The 23967-nt window shown below is 38.5% G+C and overlaps 1 protein-coding gene across 1 annotated transcript in view; it reads right to left on the reverse strand.

Annotated features, from left to right (window-relative positions):
- The window catches only part of USH2A (usherin), a 773776-nt gene that overhangs the window by 3591 nt on the left and 746218 nt on the right, over positions 1 to 23967 (reverse strand). Inside the window, exon 70 of the mRNA XM_060289919.1 lies at positions 1587 to 1808. Coding sequence (XP_060145902.1) covers positions 1587 to 1808 — 222 coding nt within the window. The remainder of the gene's footprint in view (positions 1 to 1586; positions 1809 to 23967) is intronic.

Below are 23967 nucleotides of genomic sequence, written 5' to 3' on the forward strand. Positions count from 1 at the left end.
GTTAGGATGTTGCTGGCAACAGTCTTACGCAAAATGTATTAATATATCATTTGAGCGTTACATTGTACCATATCTTAACCTTTCAAGCCTCAGTTTCCTCATCTGTAAAGTGGGGACGTTTTATATGATTTCGTTCAAAATTAAACAGAAGAGCCAGAATGCAAGCTGTTATGCTCCATTGTGTCTCACTCTCTTACTGTATTTTATATTTATTGGATAGGGCTAGTAATATTGATTATAATGTTATAATGAACAGATAATTTGCCGAGTATGGGCATCTTGAAAAGCTTTCACTGAATCACTTTGCAGACTGCCTATTACCAGTATGGTCAAAAGTAAGCAAAATGGCAATATAGTATAATAGTGAAGAATGGGGGCAGTGTAATCAGACAATGTTTCTAAGATCCCAATTCCACAAAAAAATTACTAGCTGTGTGTTCTTGGGTAAGGGCACACATTCATCTAAGCCCTCAATGTATTATGTTGAACTATATGAAACTACCATTTTGCATGTCAAATATGATCAATTATGTTTCAACCTAATATAATTATTCCTGATATTTAGAAACTTTAGATCCAAAATGGAATCATGGAATTCAATAGTTGTAACAACTTCAAACAGCCCCATGATTTTTAAATGCTTATTATTTATCATCATTCTAAGCAAACCAGAAGGACTGTAAATTTTAGTTTTTGTTGTGATTGGAACCTGGAGCCAGGAAACTTGCTTTATTCTTTGCCATAAGTTAAGAAAGGTTTCATGGAAGTCATCAACTTTTCAGTGAAGGAAAAGTGAGAAGTGGGAGAGAGAGCGATGAGTGAGAGTCCAAATGCAGAAGCAGACAGTTGAAAGAAATGGAGGTGACGACTTCTGGCTCAGAGGAGTAAGCAGAGGGGCTAAGGTCTTAGTTGGCCATCTATTTATTATCCAACTATTCCAAAGGAATGGTACTCCCTCAGACATGTAGGTAGTTGGCACAATGAAGTGTGACGGTTGCTAAAAACTCTAGGACTTTATTCATTTCAGCCACTAGGGGCTCAAAATAAATATTACATAATGATGACGTTAACTCTTTTGTACCCCCTGGACTGAAATTATGAAAAACAAAGTTCATAAATAGTAATGCCCTTATTTATCATAATTTTCTGAGTTTCTTGGAAAGAAACTATTGATCCTATTGAGAGACTCTTTTTCTCCTCTAACCATAAACCAGAAGGAAAACACACTTCCTTTTCTTTTCTTTAGTAAAACAGGTGCTTGTACTTTATGCCTCTTTTAGGCCAGTTCCAATGTTTTCAGTCATGTTCTGCCCCAGATAAGGAAGTAGAGCCTGTTTGTCTATTCACTTATGCAGGAGTTTATTTTTTGAGCATCTATTGTGCGCCAGAAGAACAAGACAAAGTTTCTACCCTGCTCATCAAGCAGGTAAACAAGTTGTTGCAAAATAATTGGGTAAATGGTCAGAGGGATGCACTGAGTGCCGTGCGGCCATCCTTCAATGAGGTACAGGAAGCTCCATGCCACCTCTTTATCAATATACTTCTGGAATGTTTAGCAAAGGCTCTGGACGAGGAAATTGACTCACCAGTCCGCTATCATGGCCCATGATGGTTTCCCACAGCGAGTCGTCAATCAAGACCTTCTTGTCTTGAATGTCTATGAGCTGACTGACACTGCGGTGGAGAGCGCCTTGGGAATAGGTCTGGCTAACTTGGCTCTGACTTGGGATGCGCAGTACAGACAGGCTCCGGTTGCTCCTAATACTCACAGGTGTCCCAGACCGGGGGATTTTGGTATCAGCTAAGCCCTGAAAAAAAAGTTACTGTTGGTGACTAAGGTCTAAAGAAAATAGTCTTGAAGTAGGATAGAAAATCATGTGTCACATGTCATCAGTGAAGGGAGCGCTGTCCCCATCTCCTCCTATGGAACTTAGCTCATCTGGAATCCTGTGTCCCCTGGATTCTTGGTAAAGGTGAGATAATAAGCTGATGGCCACGTTAGATGGCCAGCATTCTTAGTGCCCCAAGAGTTCACATACTGGTGCTTTGGCTATTATTCCCTGTGGACTAGGGCTGCTGCATCGCAAAGCAGTAGGGTGAGGGGTCGGGTTAGCAAGGTAGTCTCTTCATGGGTGTCAGCACAGAGCCTCCTTCTTGAGAACAGCCCTTCCCCAGAGCAAAATTAGCAATGTTCTCTCATGGTCAGTCACTAAGTGAGCACAACTGTATTTCACTTTAAAATTCCTGGATTTATGTAGGGAACCTGACTCCTCCCTCCCTCTTTTCTCATTCCACATTGTTCCCCTTGTTATAGGATTCCAGCCTCCAAAATAAGGAGGACACACAAAGACATCAGAAAGACAAAGGCACTCTATGATTAGGATCTAGAACGTGCCATTAGGAAGTGTAGCTGCTCTAAACATCTGAGGGTTCTGATTTAGCTGATTTAACCAATCAGTGAAGTGTTCTGCTTTTCACCGTGCCACCGACACACCATGCAAAGATCGTGCATTCATGCAGCACACAGAGGTACCTCAAAGTGCATGGTGTAACTTTTTAGGGTAACATTGCTTGACACATCAGATACATCAGCCACGGAGTCAAACTGAAAACAAAAGTGGGGTATCAGCGTTTGGAACGTTTTTAAACAAATTCTTTGGAGGGAGGAATCAAGATGGCAGAATAGAAGGACGTGGAGCTCACCTCCTCCCACAAATACATCAAAAATACATCTACATGTAGAATAATGCTCATGTAATACCTTACTGAACTAGGGCAATAGATATCAGACACCCAGAAGTGCAAGAAAGAACTCCACAAAACTGCGTAGGGCAAAACAAAAAAAAGAAATTGGGATGGACCTGCGCCTCTAGGAGGGAGCTGTGAAAGAGGAAACGTTCCTACATCCTAGGAAGCACCTTCACTGGTGGGGAGATCAGCTGGGACAGAAAGAGAGCTTCAGAGGCTCGGAAGAGAGTACAACAACTGGTTGGCAGCAGGCAGAACAGAGAGAGATGGGCACAGAGGATTGGTGCTACCTTGGGGCAATCCCCAGCCCAAGATGCATGCCTACTGGTATGTGCAGGGCTGGGTGCTGAAACTCAGGCTTCAGAGGACAGACGCGGGGAGGGGACTGGGGTTGGCAGCATGGAGACAGCCTGAAGGCGCTGGAGTGTGGTATGGGCCACAACTGGGGTGTACACAGAAGAAGCCTGGGCCTGCCATAGAGGCAAAGTGCCATTGCTAAAGGGCGTGTGAAGGGAGGGGTGAAGCCTGCCATAACAGCCTCTTTCTCCCTGCTGCCTCTACGAGTTCTGGCAGCAGGACAGTGGGTGCTCCCATGGCTCAGACAAGTCCGGCCTCAGCAGCTGTGAGCTTTGCGGTCACATGTGCTTGGAGGCGGGGCTGGGGTCTGGGATGCTTCCACAGCTCCTATGGCAGGTCCAGGTGTGTGACTACTGCGGTCCTGGTACCCAACTTCAGTGGATCGGCACCTAAGGATCTGTGCTGGTGGCTTTGTGAACACAGTGCCTGAGGGACAACAGGGACAACTGCCTGAATTCCCACAGTGGAGGTGGTGCCGAGGGCAGTGCCAACCACAGTGTACTTTGCGAGCCTGCACAGGTGACACCACAGAGCACACTCCCTGGCAGACATCTCCCGCAAAGGAAGACTCAGTGGCCCCTCTCCCAGCGGGAACACTCCACTCCCGTCTACCTCACACTGCAGCTCAGAAACCATTCTGAGGGCTTCTACTCCAACAACTCAGGAGCAGACTCTGCCCCTGACAGGGCAATGACAACCACAGAGCAAAGAGGAGGCCTGCTAAATATCTAAAGGCGCAAGAGAAAAACAAAGAGTTAATTACAAGCAAACCTCCATAAGGCTATCAGCTGCTTCCTCTACAGAAATGCTGCAGACCAGAAGGGAGTGGCAAGATATATTGAAAGTCCTGAAAGGGAAAAATACGTAACCTAGGATACTCTAGCCTGCAAGCTTATCATTTGGAATAGAAGTAGAGATAAAGAATTTCTCAAACAAGCAAAAACTAAAAAAATACAGCAATACTAAGCCTATCCTAAAGGAAATATCAAAACGTCTTCTCTAAATAGAAAAGAAGAATCTATAGGAAACAGAAAATCTGTTTGAAACTAAATCACTTAAATAAGCCAGTACACATATTAAAAGAAAAAATTTCTGTGAAAGCAATGATAACCAAAAGGATGAAAAAAGGATGAACATGAAGGTGTAAAAGAAGGCATCAAAATAATAAAATGTGGGAGAGGAGAGTATGAAAATGAAGATTTTTTTTTTCCAGAATGTGTTTGAGACTATATGACTACCAGTCTAAAATCAGTAGATATAGGAAGAGGCTAATATACTTGAAAAACAAGGTAACTAGAAATAAAAAACATACAATGAATTCACAAAAACCAAAAAGAACATAAGAATAATACAAAAGAAAATCATCAAACCACAAAAGGAAAAACAAAAGAAAAAGAAAGAGACAAAGAGAAATACAATATCAATGGGAAAACAAGGTTTAAAATGGCAATTAAATATCAATAGTTATCTTAAATGTCAATGGAAAAAATGCTCCAATCAAAAGACATAGAGTAGCAGATTGGATATAAAACAAGAGCCTACAATATGCTGCCTACAAGAAACCCACTTTCGGGCAAAGGACACACACAGGTGGAAAGTGAGGGAATGCAAAAAGATATTTCACGCAAACAGAAATGACAAGAAAGTGGGGGTCACAATACTCATATCAGACAAAATAGACATTAAAACAAAGTCTAAAAAGAAAGATAAAGAAGGACACTGTATAATGGTAAAGGGATCAATATAAGAGGATATTACACTTGTCAACATATATGCACCCAGTATAGGAGGACCGAAATACATAAAACAAATACTAACAGACATAAAGAGAGAAACTGATGGGAATACAATAATAGTAGGAGACTTTTAACACCTCACTCACATCAATGGAAAGATTTTTTAGACAGAAAGTCAATAAGGCAACAGAGCTCTGAAATGATACAATAGAACAGATAGACTTAATTGATATTTTCAGGACATTACATCTTAAAAAAGTAGAATACACATTCTTTTCAAGTGCACATGGAACACTGCCTAGGATTGACCACACACAAGGGCACAAAACAGTCAACAAATTTAAGAGTATAGAAATTATTTCAAGCATCTTTTCTGACCACAATGGCATGAAACTAGAAATCAACCACAGAAAAAGAAATTAGGAAAAAAGAAAAACAATTACATGAAGACTAAACAACATGCTATTAAAAAGCCAATGGGCCAACAATGAAAACAAAGAAAAAATTTAAAAATACCTTGAGGCAAATGACAATGAAAACACAACTATGCAAAATCTATAGGATGCATCAAAAGAAGTTCTTAGAGAGAAGTTCATAGTGATACAGGCCTTCCTCATAAAACAAGAAAAGTTGAAAAAAGCCTAACCCATCACCTAAAAGAATTAGAAAAGAAAAAAAGAATAAACAAAACCTAAAGTCAGCAGAAAGAAGGAAGTAATAAAGATCAGAGAGGAAATAAATAGAGATTTAAAAAAGAACAATAGAAAAAAATCAATAAAACCAAGAGCTGGTTCTTTGAAAGGATAAACATAATTGACAAACCTCTGGCTAGGCTCACCAAGAAGAAAAGAGAGAAGACTCAAATAAAATAAGAAAGGAAAGAGGAGAAAGTACAACTGATACTGCAGAGAAACAAAAAACCATAAGAGAATACTATGAACAATTATATGCCAACAAATTTGGCAACCTAGTAGAAATGGACAAGTTTCTAGAAACATAGAGTCCACCAAAAATGAATGAAGAAGAAATAGATAACTTGAAAAGACCAGTCACTAGAAATGAAATAGAATTTGTAATAAAAATACTCCCTACAAACAAAAGTCCAGGACCAGATGGCTTCACAGGCAAATTCTACCAAACATACAAAGAACTTACACCAATCCTTCTCAAACTCTTCCAAAAGACTGAAGAGGAGAGAACACTCCCAAAGACATTCCATGAAGTCACCATCACCCTGATACCAAAACGAGATAGACACCACCAAAAAAGAAAATTACAAGCCAATATCTTTGATGACTATAGACGCAAAAATTCTCAACAAAATATTAGCAAACCAAATAGAACAATACATAAAAAAGATCATACACCACAACCAACTTGGATTCATCCCAGGGTCACAATGATGGTTTGACATATGTAAATCAATCAATGTAATGCACCACATCAAAAAATAAGACAAACACCACATGATCATCTCAGTAGATGCAGAAAAAGCATTTGATAAAATTCACCATCGATTCATGATAAGAACCCTTACAAAAGTGGATAGAGAGGGAACATATCTCAACATAATAAAAGCTATTTATGACAAACCCATAGCCAACATAATACTCAATGGTGAAAAGCTGAAAGCGTTCCTGCTAAAATCTGGAACAAGACAAGGATGCCCATGGTCAACACTTCTATTCAGCATAGTATTGGAAGTCCTAGCCACAACAATTAGACAAGAAAAAGAAATAAAATGTGTTCAGATTGGTAGGGAAGAGGTAAAATTGTCATTATATGCAGATGACATAATACTACATAGAGAAAACCCTAAAGACTCCACACAAAAACTACTGGAAATGATAAATTCAGCAAAGTAGCAGGATACAAGATTAACATACAGAAATTCGTTGCATTTCTTTATACAAACAATGAAATATCAGAAAGGGAATGTAGACAAACAATACCCTTTAAAGTTGCATCAAAAAATAAAATAAAATACTTAGGAATAAAACTCACCAACAAGGTGAAAATACTTATATGCTGAGAACTACAAAACATCGATAAAGGAAACTGAAGATGATAAAAAGAAATGGAAAGATATCCCATGCTCTTGGCTGGGAAGAATTAATAGTGTTAAAATGGCCACACTATCCAAAGCAATCTATAGATTTAATGTGACCCCTATCAAATTATCCATGACATTTTTCACAGAACTAGAACAAATTACACTAAAATTTATATGGAACCTAAAAAGACCCAGAATTGTCAAAGCAATTCTCAGGGAAAAGAACAAAGCAGGAGGCATAACCCTCCAAGACTTCAGACAATATTGCAAAGCTACAGTTATCAAAACAGTGTGGTATTGGCAGAAAAAAGACACATGGATCAATGGAATAGAAGAGCTCTGAAATAAACTCACACACTTACAGACAATTAATTATCAACAAACGAGGAAAGAACATACAATGGGGAAAAGAAAGTCTCTACAGTAAGTGGTGTTGGGAGAGTTGGACAGCCACATGCAAACCAATGAAGTTAGAACATACCTTCACACCATGCACAAAAATAAACTCAAAATGACTTAAAGACAAATATAAGACATGACATCATAAAACTCTTAGAAAAGAACATAGGCAAAACAGTCTCTGATATAAATCATACCATTTTCGTAGGTCAGTCTCCCAAGGCAATAAAAATAAAAACAAAAATAAACAAGTGGGATGTAATCAAACTTATCAGCTTTTGACAGAAAAGGAAACCATAAACCAAATGAAGAGAATCTACAGACTGCAAGAAAATATTTGCAAATGATGTGACCAATAAAGGGCTTAATTTTTGAAATATACAAACAGCTCATACAACTCAATAACAACAAAACAAACAAACAACACAATTAGAAATGGGCAAAATACCTAAATATACATTTCTCCAAAGAAGACATACAGATGGTCAACAGGCACATGAAAAGATGCTCATCATTGCTAATTATTAGAGAAATCAAATCAAAACTACAACGAGGTACCACCTCACACCAATCAGAATGGGCATCATTAAAAATTCTACAAATAACAAATGCTGGAGGGGGTTGTGGAGAAAAGGGAACCCTCCTACACTGTTGGTGGGAATGTCAATTGGTGCAGCCAATACGGAAAACAGTATGGAGGTTCCTCAAAAAACTAAAAATAGAGTTGCTATATGATCCAGCAATCTCACTCCTGGACATATATCCAGACAAAATTATAATTCAAAAAGATACATGCACCCCTATGTTCATAGCAGCACTATTCACAATAACCAAGACATGGAAACAACCTAAACATCCACTGACAGATTGATAGATTTATGGATAAGGGAGATGTGGTGTATTTATACAATGGAATATTACTGAGCCATAGAAAAGAATGAAATAGATGCCTGGCTGGAGGACAAGATGGCAGAGTAGAAGGACCTGAGTTCACTTCTTCTCAAGAAAACACCAAAATCACAACTAACTGCTGAACAATCATCGACAAAAAAGACCGGAACCTAAGAGATATTCTATGTACAAAGACAAAGAAGAAGACACAATGAGATGGTAGGAGGAGTGCATTCACGATACAATCAAATCCCATACATACCTGCCAGGTGGGCCACACACAACTGGAAAATAATTGTATCACAGAGGGTCTCCTACAGGAGTGAGAGTTCTGAGCCTACGTCATGCTGCCCAGTCTGGGGGTTTGGCTTCAGGAGGAGCAGCCCCCAGAGCACTTGATTTTGAAGGCCAATGGGACTTGATCGCAGGAACTCCATAGGACTGGAGAAACCATAAGCTCCACTCTTGGAGGGCACACACAAGGTCTTGTGCACCCTGGGACCCAGGGAAAAAGCAGTGACTTCACAGAAGCCTGGGTCAGACCTACCTGTTGGTCTGGGAGGGTCTCCTGGAGAGGTAGGGGGGTAACTGTGTCTCACTGCAGGGACAAGGATACTGGTGTCAAGGTACTGGGGAGCACTAATTGGTATGAGCTGTCTGCAGGTCTCCATTTTGATGCCAAGAACTGGCCACACCCAACAGCCTGCATGTTCCAGTGCTGGGTCGCCTCAGGCCAAACAACCAACAGGGCAGGAACACAGCCTCACCCGTCAGCACACAAGCTGTTTAAAGTCTTCCTCAGTCCACAGCCACCTCTAAACACACCTGTTGATACGGCCCTGCCCAACAGAGGGACAAGACCCAGCTCCAGCCACCAGTAGGCTGGCACCAGTCTCTCCCACCAGGAAGCCTGCCCAAGCCTCTTAGACCAGCCTCACTCACCAGGGGACAGACACCAGAAGCAAGAGAAACTACAATCCTGCAGCTTGTGGGACTGCAAACACAGAAAGTGAGACAAAATAGGATGGCAGAGGAATATGTTCCAGACGAAGGAACAAAATAAAACTCCAGAAGAACAACTAAGTGAAGTGGAGCTAGTCAATCTATCCAAAAAAGACTTCAGAGTAATGACAGTAAAGATCTCAGAAAAAAATGGAGGAACAGACTGAGAAGTTACAAGAAATGCTTAACAAAGAACTAGAAGATCTAAAGAACAAAGTTGAACATACAATAACTGAAATGAAAAATACACTAGAAAGAATCAATAGCAGAATGAATGAGGCAGAAGATTGGATACGTGAGCTCAAAGGCAGAATAGTGGGAATCACTGCTGTAGAACAGAATAAAGAAAAACGAATGAAAAGAAATGAGGACAGTTTAAGGGACTTCCCTGGTGTGCAGTGGTTAAGCATCTGCCTGCCAATGCAGGGGACATGGGTTAAAGCCCTGGTCCCAGAAGATCCCACATGTGGCGAACCAACTAAGCCCGTGCACCACAACTACTGAGCCTGCACTCTACAGCCTGCAAGCCACAACTACTGAGCCCATGTGCCAAAACTCCTGAAGTTCGCAAACAGAGACCGTGCTCTACAACAACAGAAGACACCGAAATGAGCAGCCCATGCACTGCAACGACGAGTAGTCCCTGCTCACCGCAACTAGAGAAAGCCCACTTGCAGCACCGAAGACCCAACACAGCAGGGAGGAGCTTCAAGATGGCGGAAGCGTAAGACGTGGAAATCAACATCCTCCCCACAAATACAACAGAAATACATCTACATGTGGAACAACTCCTACATAACACATACTGAACGCTGGCAGAAGACCTGAGACATCCCAAAAGGCAAGAAACTCCCCACGTACCCGGGTAGGGTAAAAGAAAAAAGAAAGAACAGAGACAAAATAGGGACAGGATCTGCAGCTCTGGGAGGGAGCCGTGAAGGAGGGAAAGTTTCCACACACTAGAAGCCCCTTCGCGGGCGGAGACTGCGGGTGGCAGAGGGGGGAGCTTTGGAGGCACGGAGGAGAGCACAGCCACAGGGATGCGGAGGGCAAAGCGGAGAGACTCCCACACAGAGGATCAATGCGACCAGCACTCACCAGCCCGAGAGGCTTGTCTGCTCACCCGCTGAGGCGGGAGGGGGCTGGGAGCTGAGACTTGCGCTTAGGAGGTCGGATCCCAGGGAGAGGACTGGGGTTGGCTGCATGAACACAGCCTGAAGGGGCTAGTGCACCACAGCTAGCCGGGAGGGAGTCCGGGAAAAAGTTTGGAGCTGCCGAAGAGGCAAGAGACTTTTTCTTGCCTCTTTGTTTCCTGGTGCGCAAGGAGAGGGGATTAAGAGCACTGCTTAAAGGAGCTCCAGAGACGGGCGCAAGCTGTGGCTATCAGTGCGGACACCAAAGACGGACGTGACACACCAAGCCTGCTGCTGCCACCACCAAGAAGCCTGTGTGCAAGCACAGGTCACTATCCACACCTCCTCTCCCGGGAGCCTGTGCAGCCCGCCACTGCCAGGGTCCCGGGATCCAGGGAAAACTTTCTGGGAGAACGCACGGCACGCCTCAGGCTGGTGCAACGACACACCGGCCTCTGCCGCCACAGGCTTGCCCCTCATCCGTACCCCACCCTCCCCCCAGCCTGAGTGAGCCAGAGCCTCTGAACAAACTGATCCTTTAACCCCGTCCTGTCTGAGTGAAGAAGTGACGCCCTCAAGTGACCTACACGCAGAGGCAGGACCAAATAGAAAGCTGAACCCCGGGAGCTGTGCAAAAAAAAGAGAAAGAGAAATTTCTCCCAGCAGCCTCAGGAGCAGCGGATTAAATCTCCACAATTAACTTGGTGTACCTGCATCTGTGGAATATCTGAATAGACAACAAATCAACCCAAATTGAGGATGTGGTCTTTGGGAGCAACGATACATATTTTTTCCCTTTTTCTCTTTTTGTGAGTGTGTATGTGTATGCTTCTATGTGTGATTTTGTCTGTATAGCTTTGCTTTTACCATTTGTCCTAGGGTTCTGTCTGTCCATTTATTTATTGTTTTTATTACTTAAAAACATTTTTTTCTTAATAATTATTTATTTTGTATTTTAATAACTATTTTATTTTATTCTTTCTTTCTTTTTTCCTTTCTTTCTTTTCTTTCTTTCTCTCTTATTTTTTCTCCCTCTTATTCTGAGCCTTGTGGATGACAGGCTCTTGGTGCTCCAGCCAGGTGTCAGGGCTGTGCCTCTGAGGTGGGAGAGCCAAGTGCAGGACACTGGTCCACAAGAGACCTCCCAGCTCCATGTAATATCAAACGGCGAAAATCTCCCAGAGATCTCCATCTCAACGTCAAGACCCAGCTCCACTCAATGACCAGCAAGCTACAGTGCTAGACACCCTATGCCAAACAACTAGCAAGACAGGAATACAGACCCACCCATTAGCACAGAGGCTGCCTAAAATCATAGTAAGTACACAGACAGCCCAAAACACACTACCAGACGTGGACCTGCTGACCAGAAAGACAAGATACAGCCTCATCCACCAGAACACAGGAACTGGTCCCCTCCACCAGGAAGCCTACACAACCCACTGAACCAACCTTTGCCACTGGGCACAGACACCAAAAACAATGGAAACAACAAACCCGCAGCCTGCAAAAAGGAGACCCCAAACACAGTAAGTTAAGCAAAATGAGAAGACAGAAAAACACACCACAGATGAAGGAGCAAAATAAAAACCGATCAGAGTTAACAAATGAAGAGGAAATAGACAGTCTACCTGAAAAGAATAAAGAATAATGATAGTAAAGATGATCGAAAATCTTGGAAATAGAATGGAGAAAATACAAGAAACGTTTAACAAGGACCTAGAAGAAGTAAAGAGCAAACAAACAGAGATTAACAACACAATAAATGAAATTAAAAATTTTCTAGAAGTGATCAATAGCAGAATAACTGAGGCGGAAGAACGGATAAGTGCCTGGAAGATAAAATAGTGGAAATAACCATTGCAGAGCAGAATAAAGAAAAAATAATGAAAAGAATTGAGGACAGTCTCAGAGACCTCTGGGACACCATGAAATGCACCACCATTAGAATTATACGGGTCCCAGAAGAAGAAGAGAAAAAGAAAGGGACTGAGAAAATATTTCAAGAGATTATAGTTGAAAACTTCCCTAATATGGGAAAGGAAATAGTTAATCAAGTCCAAGAAGCACAGAGAGTCCCATACAGGATAAATCAAAGGAGAAACAGGCCAAGACACATATTAATCAAACTTTCAAAAATTAAATACAAAAAAAATATTAAAAGCAGCAATGGAAAAACAACAAATAACACACAAGGGAATCTCCATAATGTAAACAGCTGATCATTCAGCAGAAACTCTGCAAGCCAGAAGGGACTGGCAGGACATATTTAAAGAGATGAAAGAGAAAAACCTACAACCAAGATTACGCTACCCAGCAAGGATCTCATTCAGATTTGATGGAGAAATTACAAGCTTTACAGACAAGCAAAAGCTAAGATAATTCAGCACCACCAAACCAGCTTTTCAACAAATGCTAAAGGAACTCCTCTAGGCAGGAAACAGAAGAGAAGGAAAAGACCTACAATAATAAAAGCAAAAGAATTAAGAAAATGGTAATAGGAACATACATATCGATAATTAACTTAAAAGTAAAAGGATTAAATGCTCCAACCAAAAGACTTAGACTGGCTGAATGGATACAAAAACAAGACCTGTATATATGCTGTCTACAAGAGACTCATTTCAGACCAAGGGACGCATACAGACTGAAAGTGAGGGGATGGAAAAAGTTATTCCATGCAAATGGAAATCAAAAGAAAGCTGAAGTAGCAATTCTCATATCAGACAAAATAGACTTTAAAACAAAGACTATTACAAGAGACAAAGAAGGACACTACATAATGATCAAGGGATCAATCCAAGAAGAAGATACAACAATTGTAAACATTTATGCACCCAACATAGGAGCACCTCAATAGATAAGGAAAATATTAACAACCATAAAAGGGGAAACTGACAGTAACACAATCACAGTAGGGGACTTTAACACCCCACTTTCACCAATGGACAGATCATCCAAAATGAAAATAAATAAGGGAACACAAGCATTAAACAAGATGGACTTAATTGATATTTATAGGACATTCTGTCTAAAAGCAACAGAATACACTTTCTTCTCAAGTGCTTATGGAACACTCTCTAGGATAGATCATATCTTGGGTCACAAATCAAGCCTTGGTAAATTTAAGAAAATTGAAATCATATCAAGTATCTTTTCCAACCACAATGCTCTGAGACTAGATATCAATTACAAGAAAAAATCTGTAAGAAATACAAACACATGGAGGCTAACCAACACACTAATTAATAACCAAGAGATCACTGAAGAAATCAAAGAGGAAATCAAAAAATACCTAGAAACAAATGACAATGAAAACACAATGACCCAAAACCTATGAGATGCAGCAAAAGCAGTTCTAAGAGGGAAGTTTATAGCTATACAAGCCTATCTTAAGAAACAAGAAACATCTCAAATAAACAACCTAACTTTACACCTAAAGAAATTAGAGAAAGAAGAACAAAGAAAACCCAAAGTTAGAGGAAGGAAAGAAATCATAAAGATCAGATTAGAAATAAATGAAAAAGAAATGAAGGAAACGATAGCAAAGATCAGTAAAACTAAAAGCTCGTTCTTTGAGAAGATAAACAAAATTGATAAACCACTAACCAGACTCATCAAGAAAAAAAGGGATAAGGCTCAAATCAATAGAATTAGAAATGAAAAAGGAGAAGTAATAACTGACACTGCAGAAATACAAAGGATCATGAGAGATTACTACAAGCTACTATATGCCAATAAAATGGAAACCTGGAAGAAATGGACAAATTCTTAGAAAGGCACAACTTTCCGAGACTGAACCAGGAAAAACAGAAAATATGATGAGACCAATCACAAGCACTGAGATTGAAAGTGTGATTAAATATCTTCCAACAAACAGAAGCCCAAGACCAGATGGCTTCACAGGCGAATTCTATCAAACATTTAGAGAAGAGCTGACACCTATCCTTCTCAAACCCTTCCAAAATATAGCAGAGGGAGGAACACTCCCAAACTCACTATATGAGGCCACCATCATTCTGATACCAACACCAGACAAAGATGTCACAAGGAAAGAAAACTACAGGCCAATATCACTGATGAACATAGATGCAAAAATCCTCAACAAAATACTAGCAAACAGAATCCAACAGCACATTAAAATGATCATATGCTATGCTCAAGTGGGGTTTACCCCAGGAATGCAAGGATTCTTCAATATACGGAAATCAATCAATGTGATACACCATATTAACAAATTGAAGGAGAAAAACCATATGATCATCTCAATAGATGCAGAGAAATCTTTCGACAAAATTCAACACCCATTTATGATAAGAACCCTGCAGAAAGTAGGCATAGAGGGAACTTTCCTCAACATAATAAAGGCCATATATGACAAACCCACAGCCAACATCGTCCTCAACGTTGAAAAACTGAAACCATTTCCACTAAGATCAGGAAGAAGACAAGGTTGCCCACTCTCACCACTATTATTCAACATAGTTTTGGAAGTTTTAGCCACAGCAATCAGAGAAGAAAAAGAAATAAAAGGAATCCAAATCAGAAAAGAAGAAGTAAAGCTGTCAGTGTTTGCAGATGACATGATACTATACATAGAGAATCCTAAAGATGCTACCAGAAAACTACTAGAGCTAATCAATGAATGTGGTAAAGTAGCAGGGTACAAAATTAATGCACAGAAAACACTTGCATTCCTATACACTAATGATGAAAGTGAAATTAAGAAAACGCTCCCGGGCTTCCCTGGTGGTGCAGTGGTTGAGAGTCCGCCTGCTGATGCAGGGGACACAGGTTCGTGCCCCGGTCCAGGAAGATCCCACATGCCGCAGAGCGGCTGGGCCTGTGAGCCATGGCCGCTGAGCCTGCACTTCCAGAGCCTGTGCTCCACAACGGGAGAGGCCACAACAGTGAGAGGCCCGCATACTGGGCGGGGGGAGGGGGGGAAGAAAACGCTCCCATTTACCATTGCAAGAAAAAGAATAAGATATCTAGGAATAAACCTACCTAAGGAGACAAAAGACCTGTATGCAGAAAATTATAAGACACTGATTAAAGTAATTAAGGATGATACAAACAGATGGAGAGATATACCGTGTTCTTGGATTGGAAGAATCAACATTGTGAAAATGACTCTACTACCTGAAGCAATCTACAGATTCAATACAATCCCTATCAAGCTACCACTGGCAATTTTCACAGAACTAGAACAAAAAATCTCACAATTTGTATGGAAACACATAAGACCCCGAATAGACAAAGCAACCTTGAGAAAGAAAAATGGAGCTGGAGGTATCAGGTTCCCTGACTTCAGAATATATTACAAAGCTACAGTAATCAAGACAGTATGGTACAAAAACAGAAATATATATCAGTGGAACAGGATAGAAAGCCCAGAGATAAACCCATGCACATATGGTCACCTTACCTTTGATAAAGGAGGCAAGAACATACAGTGGAGAAAAGACAGCCTCTTCAATAAGTGATGCTGGGAAAAGTGGACAGCTACATGTAAAAGAATGAAATTAGAACACTCCCTACCATCGTACACAAAAATAAACTCAAAATGGATTAAAGACCTAAATGTAAGGCCAGACACTATCAAACTCTTTGAGGAAAACATAGGCAGAACACTCTATGACATAAATCACAGCAAGATCCTTTTGGACCCACCTCCAAGAGAAATGGAAATAAAAACAAAAATAAACAAATGGGATCTGATGAAACTTAAAAGCTTTTGCACAGCAAAAAAAAAAAAAAAAAAAACATAAACAAGGTGAAAAGACAACCCTCAGAATGGGAGAAAATATTTGCAAATGAAGCAACTGACAAAGGATTAATCTCCAAAAGATACAAGCAACTCATGAAGCTCAATATCAAAAAAAAAAAAAACAAAAAAACCCAATCCAAAAATTGGCAGACCTAAATAGACATTTCTCCAAAGAAGATATACAGATTGCCAACAAACACAAGAAAGAATGTTCAACATCATTAATCATTAGAGAAATGCAAATCAAAACTACAATGAGGTATCACCTCACACCAGTCAGAATGGCCATCATCAAAAAATCTAGAAACAATAAATGCTGGAGAGGGTGTGGAGAAAAGGGAACCCTCTTGCACTGTTGGTGGGAATGTAAATAGATACAGCCACTATGGAGAACAGTATGGAGGTTCCTTAAAATACTGCAGGTAGAACTACCATACGACCCAGCAATCCCACTACTGAGCATATACCCTGAGAAAACCATAATTCAAAAAGAGTCATATAACAAAATGTTCATTGCAGCTCTATTTACAATAGCCAGGACATGGAAGCATCCTAAGTGTCCATCAACAGATGAATGGATAAAGCAGATGTGGCACATATGTACAATGGAATATTACTCAGCCATAAAAAGGAACCAAACTGAGTTATTTGTAGTGAGGTGGATGGACCTAGAGTCTGTCATACATAGTGAAGTAAGTCAGAAAGAGAAAAACAAATACCATATGCTAACACATATATATGTAATTGGAAAAAAAAAACAAAACAAAATGCTCAGAAGAACCTAGGGGCAAGATGGGAATAAAGATGCAGCCCTACTGGAGAATGGAGTTGAGGATACAGGGAGGGGGATGGTTAAGCTGGGACAAAGTGTGACAGTGTCATGGACATATATACACTATGAAACATGAAATAGATAGCTAGTGGGAAGCAGCCGCACAGTACAGGGAGATCAGCTAGGTGCTTTGTGACCACCTAGCGGGGTGGGATAGGGAGGGTGGGAGGGAGGGAGATGCAAGAGGGAAGAGATATGGGGACATATGTATATGTATAACTGATTCACTTTGTTACAAAGCAGAAACTGACACACCATTGGAAAGCAATTATACTCCAATGAAGATGTGAAAAAATTTTTTAAAGTTTATATAAATAAAAAGGGGAAAAGTGCAGTCTTAAAAAAAAAAGACCCAACACAGCCAAAAATAAATTAAACATAAATAAATTAATTAATTTAAAAAAAAGAAATGAGGACAGTTTAAGATATCTCTTAAACATTAAATGCAACATCTGGTTTGAAACAAATGCTAAAGGAACGTTTCTAGATGGAAAGGAAAAGACCACAACTGGAAACAAGAAAATCACGAAATGGGAAAGCTCACTGGTAAATGTAAACATATAGTAAAGGTAGGAAATCACTCACACATAAATATGCTGTCAAAACCAGCAATCATGAGAAGAGGAGAGTACAAATGCAGGATATTGGAAATGCATTTGAAATTAAGAGACTAGCAACTTAAAACAGTCTTGTATATACATAGACTGCTATATCAAAACCTCATGGTAATTGCAAATCAAAAATCTACAATAGATATACCCTCAAAAAAGAAAAAGGAATCCAAACACAACACTAAAGATAGTCACTGAATCACTAAAGAAGAGAACATAAGAGGAAGGGAAGCAAAAAGACCAACAAAAACCGCTCCAAAATAATCAACAAAATGGCAATAAATACATACTGGTAATTACCATAAATATAAGTGGTTTAAATGCTCCAACCAAAAGACATAGACTGCCTGAATGGATACAAAAACAAAACCCATATATATGCTGTCTACAAGAGAACCACTTCAGATCTAGGGAAACACAGACTGAAAGTGAGAGGATGGAAAAAGTTATTCCATGTACAAGGAAATCAAAGGAAATTTGGGGTAGCAATACTCATATCAGACAAAGTAGACTTTAAAATAAAGACGGTTACAAGAGACAAAAAAATTACACTGCAGAATCATCACAGGATCAATCCAAGAAGAAGATATAACAATTTTAAATATATATTCACCCTATATATGAGCATCTCGATATATAAGGCAAATGCTAATAGTCATAAAAACAGAAATTGACAGTAGCACAACAATATGGGGGACTTTAACACTCCACTTACATCAATGGACAGATCATGCAGATAGAAAATCAATAAGAAAACACAGGCCTCTAATGTTATGTTAGACCAGATAGACTTAATTGAAATTTATAGGGCATTCCATCAGAAAGCAGCAGAATATACATTATTTTCAAGTGCTCATGGAACATTCTCCAGAATAGATCACAAGCTGGGCCACAAAGCAAGCCTTGGTAAATTTAAGAAAACTGAAATCATATCAAGTATCTTTTCTGACCACAACACTATCACGTTAGAAATCAACTACAAGAAAAAACCTGTGAAACACAGAAACACGTGGAGGCTAAACAATATTCTACTAAACAACCAATGGATAATTGAAGAAATCAAGAAGGAAATAAAAAAATACCTAGAGATAAATGAAAATGAGAATGCGATGATCCAGAACCTCTGGGATTCAGCAAAAGCAGTTTTATTAGGGAATATTATATAGCAATACATTCTTACCTCAAGAAACAAGAAAAATCCCCAATAAACAACCTAACCATACACCTAAAGCAACTAGAGAAGAATAAACAAAACCCAAAATTAGAAGCAAAGAAATCACAAAGATCAGAGCAGAAAAAAGCGAAATAGAGAAGAAAACAATAGAAAAGATCAATGAAACTAAAAGCTGTTTCTTTGAAAGGATAAACAAAATTGATAAAACGTATGCAGACTCAATCAAGGAAAAAAGAAAGTTAGAAATGAACTTTCAAATCAAGAAAGTTAGAAATGAAAAAGGAAAAATTACAACTGACACCACAGAAATATAAATGATCATAAGAGACTACTACAAACAACTCTATGCCAATAAAATGGACAACCTAGAAGAAATGGACAAATGCTTAGAAAGGTGCAATCTCCCAAACTGAACTAGGAAGAAATATAAAATATGAACAGACCAATCACAAGCACTGAAATTGAAACAATGATTAAAATATTCCCAAGAAACAAAAGTCCAGGACCAGATGGCTTCACAGGCGAATTCTATCAAACATTTAGACAAGAGTTAACACCTATCCTTCTGAAACTCTTCCAAAATATTGCAGAGGTAGGAACACTCCTAAATTCATTCTACGAGGCCACCATCACCCTGATACCAAAATCAGACAAAGATATCACAAAAAAAGAAAATTACAGGACTATGTCACTGATGAACACAGAAACAAAAATCCTCAACAAAATATTAGCAAACCCAATCCAACAATACATTAGATGGATCATACACCAGGATCAAGTGGGATTTATTCCAGGGATGCAAGGATTTTTCAATACCACAAATCAACCAGTGTGATACACCACATTAACAAATTGAAGAATAAAACCATATGATCATCTCAATAGATGCAGAAAAAGCTTTTGACAAAATTCAACACCAATTTATGATAAAAACTCTCCAGAAACTGGGAATTGAGGGAACATACCTCAATATAATAAAGGCCATATATGACAAACCCACAGCTAACATCATTCTCAGGTGAGAAGCTGAAAGCATTCCCTCTAAGGTCAGGAACAAGACAAGGATGTCTATTCTCACTACTTTTATTCAACATAGTTTGAATAGTCCTAGCTTTGGAAGTTTTGGAAGTCCTAGCCATGGCAATCAGAGAAGAAAAGGAAATAAAAGGAATCCAAATTGGAAAAGAAGAAATAAAATGGTCAATGTTTGCAGATGACATGATACTATACATAGAAAATCCTAAAGATGTTACCAGATGATAACTACAGCTCATCAATGAATTTGGTAATGTTGCAGGATACAAAATTAATACACAGAAATCTGTTGCATTTCTATATGCTAACAACGAAAGATCAGAAAGAAAAATTAAGGAAACAATCCCATTTACCATCACATCAAAAAGAATAAAATACCTAGGACTACACCTACCTAAGGAGGCAAAACACCTGTACTCTGAAAACTATAAGACACTGATGAAAGAAATCGGCGATGACTCAAACAAATGGGAAGATATACCATGTTCTTGGATTGGAAGACTCAATATGGTCAAAATGAATATACTACCCAAGGCAGTCTACAGATTCAAGCTATCCCTATCATATTACCACTGGTATTTTTGCAGACCTAGAACAAAAAATCTTAAAATGTGTATGGAAACACAAAAGACCCTGAATAGCCAAAACAATGTTGAGAAAGAAAAACAGAGCTGTAGGGATCAGGCTTCCTGATTTCAGACTATTCTATAAAGCTACAGTAATCAAAACAGTATGGTACTGGCACAAAAACAGAAATAGAGATCAAGGGAATATGATAGAAGGCCCAGAAATAAACCCAGGCAACTATGATCAATTAATCTATGACAAAGGAGGCAACAATATACAATGAAGAGAAGAGAGTCTCTTCAAGAAGTTGTTCTGGGAAAATTGGACAGCTAAATTTAAAAGAATGAAATTAGAACATTCTCTAACACTGTACACAAAACTAAACTCAAAATGGATTAAATACATAAATGTTAAACTGGATACTGTAAAACTTTTAGAGGAAAATATAGGCAGAACACTCTTTGACTTAAATTGCAGCATCTTATTGGATCCAACCCCTAGAGTAATGAAAATAAAATCAAAAATAAACAAATAGGACCTAATTAAACTTAAAAGCTTTGCACAGCAAAGGAAACCATAAACAAAATGAAAAGACAACCCACAGAATGGGAGAAAATATCTGCAAATGAAGTGACTGAAAGGGATAGATCTCCAAAATTTACAAATAGCTCATGCAGCTCTATATCAAAAAAACAAAGATCCCAATCAAGAAATGGGCAGAAGATGTAAATAGACATTTCTCCAAAGAAGACATACAGGTGGGCAAAAAGCACATGAAAAGATGCTCAACATTGTGAATATTAGAGAAATGCAAATCAAAAGTACAACAAGGTACCACTGCACACCTGTCAGAATGGCCATCATTAAAAAGTCTACAGATAACAAAAGCTGGAGAGGGTGTGGAGAAAAGGAAACCCTCCTCCACTGCTGGTGGGACTGTAAGTTGGTGCAGCCACTGTGGAAAACAGTATGGAGGTTCCTCAGAAAACTAAAAATAGAACTACCATATGATCCAGTAATTCCACTCCAGGACATATAGCCAGAAAAGAGGAAAACTCTAATTCAGAAAGATACACACACCCCAATGTTCACAGCAGTACTATGTATAATAGCCAAGACATGGAAGCAATGTGAATGTCCATCAACAGATGAGTAAAGAAGATGTGGTACATATATATAATGGAATATTACTCAGCCATAAACAATAATGAAATAATGCCATTTGCAGCAATATGGAAGGACCTAGAGTTTATCATACTAAGTGAAGTAAGTCAGACAGAAAAATACAAATATATGATATCACTTATATGTGGAATCTAAAAATGATACAAATGAACTTATTTACAAAACAGAAACAAACTCACAGCCTTAGAAAACAAGCTTATGGTTACAAAAAGGGGAAAGGTGGGGGGAGGAATAAATTAGGAGGTTGGGATTAACATATACAAACTACTATATATAAAATAGATAATCAACAGGGACCTAATGTATAGCACAGGGAACTCTACTCAGTACCATGTAACAACCTACATTGGAAAAAAATCTGAAAAAGAATAGACATATGTATATGTATTACTAAATCACTTTGCTGTACAGCTGAAACTAACACACATTGTAAATCAACTACACTGCAATATAAAATAAAAATTTTAAAAAAGAATGAAATAATGCCAGTTGCAGCAACATGTATGGACCTAGAAATTATCATACTAAGCGAAGTAAGTCAGATAAAGACAAATATCATATGATATCACTTATATGTGGAATCTAGTTAAAACATGATACAAATGAACCGAGTTACAAAACAGAAAGAGACTCACAGATCTTGAAATCAAACTTAAGGTTACCAAAGGGGAAGTGTTGGGGTAAGTGATAAATTAGGAGATTTGGATTAACATATACCAACTACTATGTATAAAATTAATAACGAATAAGGACCTACTATATAGCACAGGCAACTGTACTCAATATTCTGTAATAACCTATATGGGAAAAGAATCTGAAAAAGAATGAAGATTTTATATATATATAAAAAATATATATAATATGCATATATATTATATATACACACACACATATATATAATTAGTGTGATTTACTTTGCTGTGCATGTGAAACTAACACAACATTGTAAATCAACTCTACTCCAATAAAAATTTTAAAAGATATATAATTAGTCTGATTTACTTTGCTGTGCATGTGAAACTAACACATTGTAAATCAACTCTACTCCAATAAAAATTAAAAAAAAAAAGCTTTTGCACCACAAAGGAAACCACTGACAAAACGAAAAGATAACCCACCGAATGAGAAAAAATATTTGCAAATGATGTGACCACAAAGGGATTAATCTTCAAAATATAAAAACAGCTCATGCAGCTCAATATTAAAAAAAAAAAACACAATAAAAAAAATGGGCAGAAGACATAAATCAACATTTCTCCACAGAAGACATACAGATGGGCAAAAAGCACATGAGAAGATGCTCTATATTGCTAATTATTAAAGAACTGCTAATTATTAAACAGACTCACAGACATAGAAAAGAAAGTTATGGTTACCAATGGGGAAAGGTGGGGGTGGGGCAAGGGATAAATTAGGAGGTTGGGATTAACATATACACACCACTATATATAAAATAGATAATCAAGAAGGACCTACAGTATAGTGCAAGGAACTCTACTCAATACTCTGTAAGAACCTACATAGGAAAAGAATCTGAAACAGCATAAATATATGTATATGTATAACTAAATCACTTTGCTATACACCTGAAACACAACATTGTATATCAACTATACTCCAACATAAAATAATAAATAAAAAAATAAATAAGTAAAATAAAAACTTTTCCCTGAAAACCAAAAAAAAAAAAAAAAACAAAAACAAAAACAAAAAAGAAGAAATTAAAAAATACTTGAAGCAATGAGACAATGAAAACACAGCCATACAAAATTTATGGGATGCAGCAAAAGCATTTCTTACATGGAAATTCATAGTGATAGAGGTCTTCTTTAGGAAACAACGTAAACCCACCACCTAAAAGAATGAGAAAAGGAACAAAGAAAACCTAAAGTCAGCAGAAGGAAGGAGATAACAAAGATCAGAGAGGAAATAAATAGAGATTAAAAGACAATAGAAAAAAAATCAATAAAACCAAGAGCTGGTTCTTTGAGATAGTAAACAAAATAGACAAACCTCTGGCCAAGCTCACCAAGAAGAAATGAGAGGAGACACAAAGAAACAAATAAGAAAGGAAAGAGCAGAAATCACAACTGATACCACGGGGGGGGGGGGGGAATAAGAGAATACTGTGAACAATTTATGTCAACAAATTGGACAATCTAGAAGGAATGGACAAGTTTCTAGAAACATACAATGCACCAAAACTGAATCAAGAAGAAATAGGTAACTTGAACAGACTGATCACTAGAAGTGAAACAGAATCTGTAATTTCAAAAAACTCCTTACAAACAAAACTCCAGAACCAGATGTCTTCACATGTGGATTCTACCAAACATACAAAGAAGAATGCATACTGATCCTTCTCAAACTCTTCCAAAAGATTGAAGAGGAAGGAACACTTCAAAAGACATTCTATGAAGACACTGCCACCCTGATACCAAAATCAGACAAAGGCACTACCAAAAAAGAAAATT

This window comes from Globicephala melas, chromosome 1, assembly GCF_963455315.2.
Source record: "Globicephala melas chromosome 1, mGloMel1.2, whole genome shotgun sequence".
NCBI classification, from domain to species: Eukaryota; Metazoa; Chordata; class Mammalia; order Artiodactyla; family Delphinidae; genus Globicephala; species Globicephala melas.